At 39.6% G+C, this 12,223-nt stretch overlaps 1 protein-coding gene across 3 annotated transcripts in view; it reads right to left on the bottom strand.

Moving 5' to 3' along the window:
* PRMT9 (protein arginine methyltransferase 9) overlaps positions 1-12,223 on the bottom strand; it is a 31,819-nt gene that overhangs the window by 18,115 nt on the left and 1,481 nt on the right. For 2 of the 3 annotated variants that reach the window (XM_063309833.1, XM_063309832.1), the window contains exons 2-5: positions 3,019-3,232; positions 2,677-2,825; positions 1,343-1,579; positions 555-722 (exon numbers count right to left, since the gene is read on the bottom strand). In XM_063309833.1, coding sequence (XP_063165903.1) covers positions 555-722; positions 1,343-1,579; positions 2,677-2,825; positions 3,019-3,204 — 740 coding nt within the window. In that variant the 5' untranslated portion in view covers positions 3,205-3,232. Of the gene's footprint in view, positions 1-554; positions 723-1,342; positions 1,580-2,676; positions 2,826-3,018; positions 3,233-11,224; positions 11,403-12,223 lie in introns of those variants that run through there. The other variant, XM_063309830.1, reaches the window with a different exon arrangement.

The following is a 12,223-nucleotide window of genomic DNA, read 5'->3' as shown; positions in this document are numbered from 1 at the left end:
TTATAAAGCTTAAATCTAATAACCTGAAAGTAACAGTCCTTTCTTAGACAAGATCGTTGTGATCACCTCCCAGTGAGCTTCTTGGATAAAACAGTGTCCCTTCTTATATACTTGCTCTAAAAACTAGTCCTTAGTATTTTAATATAAAGTACAAAAACAGTTTAGTAGTAGATGTTTGGAATTGGAGGCAAGGTGAAGACACTGTCATTGGTATCTTTTTTATTTTGCATTTTATATAATGATTTTATTTAAATTGCAATCCTCTATCCACTTAACTGGAAATAAGTGACTGTGAATTCAGTATTAGGCTTCTGAGTAAATATGCTTCAGCTGCATAGCACAATACTATTACATTGTTTCAACATAAAGTCAATAAAAGATTGCAACTTAAAAGTTCATTTTGGTAGAAGCATAAACAAAACGAGTAACATTTCATAAAACACAAGGATTTGCCCTTGCTACTTTGGAGAATATGAGTAACATTATTCATAATGTTATCAATGAATAGCATATTACTTTAATTCAAGATATCACAATAAAATTTAAGATATAACCTTTCAGGTATGTGCTTTGGAATTTCTATATCAAGGGATTTCATGTGAAAAAGTTTGATTTCTTCATCCAAATTGTTTGCAGCTAGCACTTCACAAGCCAATTCATACATAGTCTTCGACAACTCGCAAGCATAGACAGAAGATGCTCCAGCCTTTTTAGCAAACATACTGGAAAAGCAGAAGACATTCTGTAGAAATTGTAATAAATTTTTGTTTGGACAAAATGCTAATACTTTAACTTTAATGTGATTTCTGTATTAAAATGTTTGATATTTATTCTTAAAAGTCCTGTGGCATAATAGGTGGGCAGAAACACAAAGTTCAGGTAATAAGAAACAATGTAATTATTTCCTTAAACTTTTAAAACAAGAAAAAAGCTAGTTATATCAAACCTCATTTTAAACCAAAATAAACTAGGGTGGTGAGCCTTCAGTCTTGTTTAGCTGTAGCCTCCTCAACTTTATCTGCTATAGAGATAGAATCTCAAACTTTGTAACAAGTGGGAATGTCAGAATAGCTAAAAAACTGTAAGGGAAGAATGGCTGTTCAATCCTGCTACAAAGATTGTAGGGCTGTAATAGTGAAAGTCTCTCAGCATCTATTTGGAGGTATGTTAATGAATTCATGGCAATTACTCCAAGTTACTGGGCATAAGATTGAAAGCCCTTGAGTGCAATCTGGCCACTTTTTATTTAAATTGGTATACTAAAATATTTGTCACTAATATTTAGTCATTATTACTTGGTAAATAAACATGACAATATTAATCTCATGAAGTTTCAACAAACCTGAGAATTCCTGTTCCTGTTCCAATATCAAGTACACTTCTATATCCTGAATGGACTGCTTTCTGGATTGCTTTTTGATACAACAAATTTCTGTTGGAGTCATTAAGCATGACGAAATGCCATCGTTCTACCACCCAGTTGGCAACCCGATAAAAGTTCTCCTTTGCATCAGGAAAGTCAGGGTTTAGCTTCACAGCTTTATGAAAATATGCAGCTGCTTCATCTCTAAAACCCATCCTAACAGAAAAAATTACATAACCAATAAAAACATAAGTTTAAATTAAGATTTGGAACCATAGAAAGTCGACAAAAATCTACATTTGTAGTAAGAAGACATATAACCGTTTAAACCACAGAAAAATCTAAATGGTAATTCTGGTTTATTGTTGGAAATGAACAAATGACACTTAGGCTGTGTAAGTAAGTCTTGGAAGAAGTGTTTACAGGTAGTCCTCACTTAACAATTTGCCCTGTTTAGCAACTGTTTGAAGTTATGACAGCTCTGAAAAAGTAACTTTATGATCAGTCCTTGCACTTACGACCATAACAGCATTTCTGCAGTCATATGATCGAGATTTGGGTGCTTCGCAACCAGCAGGGTTTACGACCTTTGCAGCATCCCACGGTCACATGATCGCCATATGCGTGTGTCACAGCAGGCTTCCAACAAGCAGAGTCAATGGAGAATCTGGCAGCAAAATCCAAGTTGTAGTCACGTGATGTTTTGCTTAAAGACCTGTGGTAACTCCCATCACGATTGTGGTATAAGTGAGGTCGTAAGTCCGTCATGGTCACGAGATGTCTTGTTTAACTACTGTGTCGCTTAGCAACAAGTTGCCAGTCCCAATTGTGATAGTTAAGTGAGGACTACCTCTGCTATAAATTGTCTCAGTAATGTTGAATCTAAATAAAAGTTTTGCTCTTATGAAAGCATGACTTGATAACAAACTACTGAGATACAGTTACCCATTTCCATTGTGGAAATTAACCTGGGACAAACAATATTCCTATGCACAGAATGGTGATGAGAATGAATCTTAAGACTAAACATAAAATACAATGAAACAGCAGCCCAGAAATTAATGGGTATATTTCCATTTAGAGTTTGCTGTAATGAGTCTCAGCTAAAGGACAAAAGAGAAGCCGTCAGGCTCATATCGTTTTGCAAAAAGAAGAATTAAAACAGAAGTAAACACCTACATATTTAGAATTAAGAACTGTATTCAGTTAATAACTTTGCAATATATTTACATGAAGGACCTTGACTCAGAAGCTTTATGAATGTTTGTTACAATACTTATTCAAAATACAGCTAATTAAGGATAACTTCACACCTGAAAAGATGTTCCCCCATACTGTTACATATGACTTCATCATTAGGATATAATTCCAGGGCATGCTCATAGCAATCAAATAAATCTTGAATTCGTGCAAGAGAATCCAGCTCTTCTGCCCATTTCAAAAGGGTAAATTGAAATGTTTCCTGAAAAAAAGGAAAAGTTATGCATACATTTAGAGAATTATTATGAAAATGTATTTCCGGTAAGTAAGTAAGTAAGTAAGTAAGTAAGTAAGTAAATAAAGTACACACAATCGCTAGTGTAGTATCTTAACTATGTATTTGTGGCACACATATTTATTTAGGAGAGGGGACAAATGAGCAGAGAATTTCTTACCTTAACATCATTTTTAAGCTCAGGAGCTATGTTTAATACCAAGAGATAGTGAGCATATGCAGTTCCAAAGTCCTGATCCTCCAGACAGTGCTGAGCACTTTGCAAGGACCTGGAGACTAATTCACGCCGGCCAGCTTCTTGACTAACTTTGTGCCTATGCCGAGATCTGCTTTTAGAGTTAGGCATTTTTAATTAAAAGTAACTCCAGTTTCTCCTGCAAAGACAAAGCTAACATTTATTCTATGATTATGACCAAATTCTATTATTTTATTAACAGTCAAAAAAATCAGAGTTCAATTACTAAAAAATAAAGTATTTTAAAATATTCACTATTTTGCATTATTCTTGTTCCCACTGCAGTTATTCAAAAAAAGGATCTATAGGTTAATTTGCACTATTTTTAATACTAGTTGAATTCTGCAGTAGGAGTGCAGATGACTCAAAATACAGTGTACTTCTTGCTTTTTTGAATGCAAGAATGCACTCTAGAAGTAAAACTTGGAAAGCTATATCCTTTTCTTTCCCTAAAGACAGCTGATTGGTACACAATCATACGTAAATAAGTGAGAAAGATACATATTATCTTACTTATCCTGGCTAGCAGTATTGGTTGAAAATAATTCAACAGCCGATTTGTAGGTAACATATTCTAGTATAGGTAGTCCTTATGATGGCAATTGGGAATGGGATTGCCGTCACTAAGTGATGTGGTTGTAAAGCGCAATGTCACATGCCGCATTGCTAAGTGACAATCCTGGTTGCTGTCATAACCCCAAGATGGGTAGGTTGTTAAGTGGGAAGCAGTGGGAGTCCCAGGTAAGGAGCGTGGGGTTGTCATAGGTGGGGACTGCAGGGGTTTCGGGCGGCCCTGGGAGGCCCAGCACAGGTCCTGTGTCAGCAAAGGGAGGCCAGGGGAAGCAGGGTGCACTGCTGCACAAGTGAACGAAAGCTGGCGGAAGCAGGGGAAGCTGGCGGTTTGTTGTTTATTCGTTTAGTCGCTTCCGACTCTTTGTGACTTCATGGACCAGCCCACGCCAGAGCTTCCTGTCGGTCGTCAACACCCCCAGGGACGAGTCCATCACCTCTAGAATATCATCCATCCACCTTGCCCTTGGTCGGCCCCTCTTCCTTTTGCCTTCCACTCTCCCTAGCATCAGCACCTTCTCCAGGCTGTCCTGTCTTCTCATTATGTGGCCAAAGTATTTCAGTTTTGCCTTTAATATCATTCCCTCAAGTGAGCAGTCTGGCTTTATTTCCTGGAGGATGGACTGGTTTGATCTTCTGGCAGTCCAAGGCACTCTCCGAATTTTCCTCCAACACCACAGTTAAAAAGCATCTATCTTCCCTCACTCAGCCTTCCTTATGGTCCAGCTCTCGCAGCCATATGTTACTACAGGGAACACCATTGCTTTAACTATGCGGGCCTTTGTCGTCAGTGTGATGTCTGTCATGAGTAAGGATGGTGAGCAGGGGGCTCCCACCCAGACTGTCAAGCGCATGCGTAGCACTGAGGAACTGTTCAGCCATTCAAAGAGACACAGATCGGGACCGCCTTAACCCTTGGGGGTTATATGTCTGGGTTTTTCCCACGCTTCTTCAGTTTGTTAGGATTCTTGTTAAGTACTAGTAATAAATATTAGAGACCAGTTCATTGTCTCAGTGTGTTTCCTGGTAGTTAGGACAATGTCTCTGCTCTTAACTATTTTATCGGGATTTGTCATTGCTCTTCTCCCAAGGATTAAGCGTCTTCTGATTTCCTGACTGCAGTCAGCATCTGCAGTAATCTTTGCACCTAGGAATACAAAGTCTTTCACTGCTTCTACATTTTCTCCCTCTATTTGCCAGTTATCAATCAAGCTGGTTGCCATAATCTTGGTTTTTTTGAGGTTTAGCTGCAAACCAGCTTTTGCACTTTCTTCTTTCACCTTCATCATAAGGCTCCTCAGTTCCTCTTCGCTTTCAGCCATCAAAGTGGTATCATCTGCATATCTGAGATTGTTAATGTTTCTTCCAGAGATTTTAACTCCAGCCTTGGATTCCTCAAGCCCAGCTTGTCACATGATGTCTTCTGCATACAAGTTGAATAGGTAGGGTGAGAGTATACAGCCCTGCCATACTCCTTTCCCAATATTAAACCAGTCCGTTGTTCCGTGGTCTGTTCTTACTGTTGCTACTTGGTCGTTATACAGATTCTTCAGGAGGCATACAAGATGACTTGGTATCCCCATACCGCTAAGAACTTGCCACAATTTGTTATGGTCCACACAGTCAAAGGCTTTAGAATAGTCAATAAAACAGAAATAGATGTTTTTCTGAAACTCCCTGGCTTTTTCCATTATCCAGCGGATATTGGCAATTTGGTCTCTAGTTCCTCTGCCTTTTCTAAACCCAGCGTGTACATCTGGCAATTCTCACTCCATGAACTGCTGAAGTCTACCTTGCAGGATCTTGAGCATTACCTTACTGGCATGTGAAATGAGTGCCACTGTTCGATAGTTTGAACATTCTTTAGTGTTTCCCTTTTTTGGTATGGGGATATAAGCTGATTTTTTCCAATCTGATGGCCATTCTTGTGTTTTCCAAATGTGCTGGCATATAGCATGCATTACCTTGACAGCATCATCTTGTAAGATTTTGAACAGTTCAGCTGGGATGTCAGCATCATATTAGCAATGCTTCTTAAGGCCCACTCAACCTCACTCTTCAGGATGTCTGGCTCTAGCTCACTGACCACACCGTCAAAGCTATCCCCGATATTGTTATCCTTCCTATAAGGTCTTCTGTATATTCTTGCCACCTTTTCTTGATCTCTTCTTCTTCTGTTAGGTCCTTGCCATCTTTGTTTTTGATCATTCCCATTTTTGCCTGGAATTTACCTCCGATGTTTCTAATTTTCTGGAAGAGGTCTCTTGTCCTTCCTATTCTATTTTCTTCCACTTCCGCGCATTGCTTGTTTAAAAATAATTCCTTATCTCTTCTGGCTAACCTCTGGAATTTTGCATTTAATTGGGCATATCTCCCCCTATCACTGTTGCCTTTTGCTTTCCTTCTTTCTTGGGCTACTTCTAGTGTCTCAGCAGACAGCCATTTTGCCTTCTTGGTTTTCTCTTTCTTTGGGATGTATTTTGTTGCCGCCTCCTGAACAATGCTGCCAACTTCTGTCCAGAGTTCTTCCGGGACCCTATCTACTAAGTCCAGTCCCTTAAATCGATTTTTCACCTCCACTGCTTATTCCTTAGGAATATTAGTGAGCTCATATCTAGCTGATCTGTGGGTCTTCCCTAATCTCTTGAGTCTGATCCTAAATTGTGCAAGAAGAAGTTCGTGATCTGAACTACAGTCAGCTCCAGGTCTTGTTTTTACCGACTGACTAGATGTCCGCCACCTTTGGCTGCAAAGGATGTAATCAATCTGATTTCGGTGTTGTCCATCTGGTGAAGTCCATGTATAAAGCCATCTCTTAGGTTGTTGGAAGAGAGTGTTTGTTATGCAGAGTGAATTGTCTTGGCAAAATTCTATCAGCCTATGTCCTGCTTCATTTTGTTCTCCCAGGCCATACTTACCTGTAATTCGAGGTGTCATTTGACTGCCCACCTTAGCATTCCAGTCTCCTGTGATGAAAATAACATCTCTTTTAGGCGTGTTGTCCAGTAGGTGCTGCAGATCCTCATAGAACTGCTCTACTTCAGCTTCTTCAGCATTTGTGGTTGGGGCGTATATTTGGATCACTGTGATGTTAGATGGCTTGCCCTGAATTCGAATTGAGATCATTCTGTCGTTTTTTGGATTGTATCCAAGCACTGCTTTAGCCACTTTACTGTTAATTATGAAGGCTACTCCATTTCTTCTGTGGTCCTCTTGTCCACAGTAGTAGATCTGGTGGTCATTTGATGTGAAGTGGCCCATTCCAGTCCATTTCAGTTCACTGACACCCAGAATGTCTATCTTTAATCTTGACATCTCACCAATAACCACATCCAATTTGCCCTGGCTCATAGATCTTACATTCCAGGTTCCAATGGTGTGTTGATCCTTAGAACATCGGATTCGCCGTTCACCACCAGCACCGTCGGCCGCTAGCTGTCCTTTTGGCTTTGAGCTAGCTGCGTCATCATGTCTGGGGCTAGTTGAGCTCATCCTCTGTTCCTCCCCAGTAGCATTTTGACCATCTTCCGACCTGGGGGTCTCATCTTCCAATGGTATACCGACATATCTCTGGTTATACTGATCCATTTATTTTCATGGCAAGAATACTGGGCTGGGTTGCCATTACCTTCCCCAGGGATCGCATTTAGTCTGACCTCTCTGTCATGACCTTCCCGTCTTGGGTGGCCCTTCACGGTTTAGCTCATGGCATCATTGAGGTGCTCAAGCTCCAGCACCACGACAAGGTAATGATCCTTTGCTGAAGAAGCTGGCGGTGCCGTTGAGCAAAAAGAGGCTGGGGGAAACAGAGTGTGAGCGAAGGGAGGCTGGGGGGACTTACCATAGCGACTTGCGACCCTCCCTGCCAGCTTCTCCATTAACTTTGCTTGTGGGAAGCTGGCAGGGAAGGTTGCAAATGGTGATCACGTGACCATGGGGTGTTGCAGCCATCGTAAGTGCAAGGTGATTGCCAAGTTTCCGAATCACGATTATGTGACTGTGGGTGTGATGTGACAGCTGGAACTTTGAGGACTGGTTGTAATACCATTCGTTCAGCGCCATCGCAACTTTGAATGGTCATTGAACGAGTGGTTAGTAAGCTAGGACTATCTGTAATGAAATTTATACTTAACTAGGATTTTGAGTCCATATTCCATATCCTTTCACAGTGAGCTTTTCTACTTAAAATGTTATTAGCTAAGCAAATTATATACTCTCGTGACTATGATTAAGTGCATCATATTACACAACTGGAATACACAGGGCCGACCATTTTGATAAAATGAATTCAAAGAACAGATGTAATGAAATCACAATATGTTCAAGGAATTTCACGATTCTCTGAAAAGTACCCAAGATTGGCCAAAGAAATGAAGATTAAATTAAGTGACTAGGCAAATCCAGTTAGATACACAATAGATAAAAGAATATGTTCAATTCAAACAATTATGTGCTTATTTATTTGAAATAAGTCCTAACTTAGAACTTATTTTAAAGTCCTAACAAAGTGATAACATTTAATCAATCAATCAATTTATATAGCTGCCCACACAGCACACAACTCAGGAAAGCGTACATCATCATATAACAATAAATTCCATTACGGTGGAATACAAAATTATACAGGTACATTATTGCAAAAACGTTGCGTAATACTCAATGGCATAATCGTAATAAACGGTGGCATAAAATACTACTAAATATAATCTGAAACATGGTTTTTAAGACATACTTCTAAAGGACTTGAATAAATCCAGAGGAAGGAACAATATAATTGTGGAGCTGCCAGAGTATCTCTCATACCCAGCAACCAATCTGGTCTTACTAGTAGATAAAAAAACAAGACATCCTCCATAGATTTTAACAAATTGAAGGAAACATATGAACAAAAGCGGTCCCAAACTCCATATCACTGAAAACTTTAAAAGTTAACATCAGCACCTTAAATTTAAATTAGGTCGGCATTATACATTTTTGAGTATTGGTAAATCAGGAAGGAAATGTTTGGAATTCAAGATGGACCTTTCTTTAAAAACTGATGGCTACCTCCATATTTTCTGGCTAAACCAACTATAAAGCCCTACAGGCATATGGCCTGGTTACTTGAGGGACCACCTGTCTCTCACAGTATCTGCCCAGCCAGTTCGATCTAGCAGGGTTGGCATGCTCTGGATTCCATTGATTAAACAATGCACCTGCCCTCTGGAATAAGGGCAAAATTCAAATGGCTCCCACCCTAGACAATCCTATAGGTCTGGATCTCCTGCCTTGGGTGAGGATGACTGTTTTTTGTATTTTCAAGGTTTCTAACAATTGTAAACCACCCAGAATCACTGGGAGTTGGGTGGCATATAAATATAGTAAATCATGGTTGGTCATGTGGTCAGCCAGATGTTTGGACTGGATTTGGCATTTTTGTCTACCTATCGAGTTTTTCCCAAGGACCTGAGATAGGCAGTTGTTGTTTAATAATAGTAAAGGTATTGTCAGAGGATGTAGCCTGTTCCAAGCAAAGCTGCTTTTGGCAATTGAATGATGGTGATTTTGTCAATGCCGATTGTGGTCAAGTGGTGCTCCAGATGTTTTGGAATTGCACCCAAGGTGCCTATTACTATTGGTACCATCTTTGCTTTCTTTTTCCATAGTTGTTCTACTTCTATTTGCAGGTCTATCTATTCTATTTTGTGATTTTCTCCAGTTCTTTCTCTTCTATTTTGCTGTCTCCATGTAGTACAATGTCCACTATCCAGACTTTTTTGTCTTTCTTATCAACAACTGTTAAGTCTGGGGTGTTGTGTGGCAGATGCTTGTCTTTTTGAGTTCTAAAGTCCCAGAATACTTTAGCTTCTTCATTTTCTATTACTTTGTCTAGTTTGTGGTCCTACCAGTTCTTGCTTGTAGACAAGTGGTATTTCTTGCAGATATTCCAATGGACCATGGTTGCTACTTTCTCATGCCGTTGTTTGTAATCAGTCTGTGCAATCTTCTTGCAGTAGCCAACTAGGTGGTCCACTGTATCTTCAACTTTTTTGCAGAGGCAGCATTTTTTGTGTTGCTGTGTTCTCAATTCTGGCTTTATATGCATTTGTTCCTAAGGTTTGGTCTTGTGCAGCCAGAATTAGCCCCTCTGTCTCTTTCTTTGACTTTCCTGCTCTTAGCTATTGCCAGGTCTTGTTGTTATCTGCTTTGCCTCTAGTTTTTTTATGTACTGGCCATGTAATACTTTGCCTTGCCATATCTCTTTTCTATTCTTCATATGTTTCTCTTATAGGCAAGTTTGGTCTCTTTGGTATTAACTAAGCCTTCATGATATACTAGGTTCAGTGCATGTTCTTCACTGTCCTTCATATATTCTTCCAGTGCCCTTTTTTCTTCTTCAACAGTCTGATGTACTTGCAACATTCCACACCCACCTATGCTCCTTGGTAAATAAGTCTGTCAACGTTGCTGTGTGGATGAAGGGCATGATTAATTTTCATTGTTTTTCTGGCCTTCCTATCCAGGGTTTCTAGTTCAGCTTGATTCCAGTCCTCTATTCCAGCTGTATATCTAATGACCGGAATTGCCCAGCTGTTAATTGCCTTGATGGTATTTCCACCACTGAGTTTGGACTTTAAGATCTTCTTTACTCTTCTAATATATTCACTATTAACCTTCTTTTTGGCTTCATTGTGCTTGATGTTGTCAGCCTGAAGAATGCCCAGGTATTCGTAGTAATCTTCTTCATCCTGACTCTTGACGTTATTTCCATAGGGCATCTTGACTCCTTCAGTTTTCACTATTTTTCCTTACACCTTGTGTAAGGGTGGCACATTTGTCCAGTCCAAACTCCATTGCAATATCTTGGCTGTATATTCCAACAATGTTGAGCAGCAATTCCATTTCAGATGGTGTTTTTCCATACAGCTTCAGATCGTCCATGTAAAGGAGGTGGGATAGCCTGGCAGATGTTTTTGATGTTTGATAGTCATGGCCTGACTTGTTCAGTATTATTGACAGAGGAATCAGTGCTATGTCAAACAGTAGGAGTGATAGTGAGTCTCCTTGAAAGATTCCTTTCTTGATGTTAACCTCTCCCAGTCTACTATGATTGACCAGCAACTATGTCCTCCATTGTGCCACTGATCTTTCTACAATGTTTCTGATGTTTCTATTGATTCCTGCTATTTCTAGGCATTTGATTATCCAATCATGTGGCAGGGAGTTGAACACTGACTTGTCATCAATCCAAGCTACATTCAAGTTCTTCTTCCTGCTCTTATAATTTTCCAAAATCATCTGGTCAATTAGGAGCTGATTTTTGTCCCTGTGCTGTTTGGGTGGTTTCCTTTCTGCTCAGATGGAAAGAGCTTGTTTTCAACTAAAGCTGTTGGACTGCATCAGCTACAACACCAGTTAGCAATTCAAAAGTTGTTGGTAAGCAGGTAATTGGCCTGTAGTTGCCTGGTGCTGTCCCTTTTCTTGGATCTTTCATTATCAGGTAGGTTTTGCCAGGCAAATCATCAGAGAAGCCAGATGAAGAGTGTCTTTCCCATAAACAATATGGTGAGACATAACTTACATAAACCTATACCAGATCAGTTGTTGCCCAGGTCAACAAAGATCATGCTAGGTGTTGGAGTTTCTGGACATCTGGTGACAAGTGGGCTACAGGACTCAGGACTGTTGGCTGAGCAACAGGGCCAGCAGCTGTAGGACTACGGGAAGAAAAGTTGCTTACTCATCATAAATAAAAAAAGACTGAAAACAAAGTTAATAATAATAACAACAATAATAATAATTTAAAAAATTGTGACCAGCCAGGAACAGGTTGTGACCTGCTCAGAAAGAATATGATGCCTACATTTGCACAGACATTAATTACATCATCCCAAGTGTGGAACATACCAGAAGAATAAGTAGAATTAAACTGCCTGCTCCAACTTGTCACCCAAGGAAGTTCCAAAGCATGATTTGGCTAAAATGGATTCATGTGTTACAATGTCTCAACTTATCATAAAGGAGTTATGTACTTCAGCCACAACTGCAGCTGAACCTCCATCCACTGCAGGCAATGTTGAATATTGTTCACATACAGAATGCTTGATCATATCTTGTTATAATAGGTTCAGTATTTAAAGTAGACTTACTGTCTTTGAGTAAGCCTAGAATACTATCCCCCAGTTATCTTATTTGCAGTCAGCCTCTTCACACCCTCTTTATTCTTTTCTTTATCTTTTATTCTTAGTTTCTGAGCTAGCATGGTAAATATATCTACCACTTTTCTCCAAAAAAAATTTTTTTTTTTGGTGGGGCAAAATTTGTTCCTTAGGGGGCATATTCCCAATACTGCACCCTGGACAGGAGTGGTGTACTACTGTATGTCTTCCAGCCAAAAGATTGGGTAAGAAATGTCCCTGGAGCCATTCAAGTACTATCATTTAATAATTCTTCCCTTGTCCCTGCCACGTTTGTTACAAATTAGGCTGCCCTTTACAAAAATTCCTTGGAAACTGAAAGCATTGATACTACTTCTTCCAGCTGGTGGTGACTAAAACACTGCATAGCACTTATATGATTT

The sequence above is a fragment of the Candoia aspera genome, chromosome 8 (genome assembly GCF_035149785.1).
Source record: "Candoia aspera isolate rCanAsp1 chromosome 8, rCanAsp1.hap2, whole genome shotgun sequence".
Lineage (NCBI taxonomy): Eukaryota > Metazoa > Chordata > Lepidosauria > Squamata > Boidae > Candoia > Candoia aspera.
The sequence above is the reverse complement of the archived record's forward strand: the minus strand, read 5'-3'. Positions and strand labels throughout refer to the sequence as shown.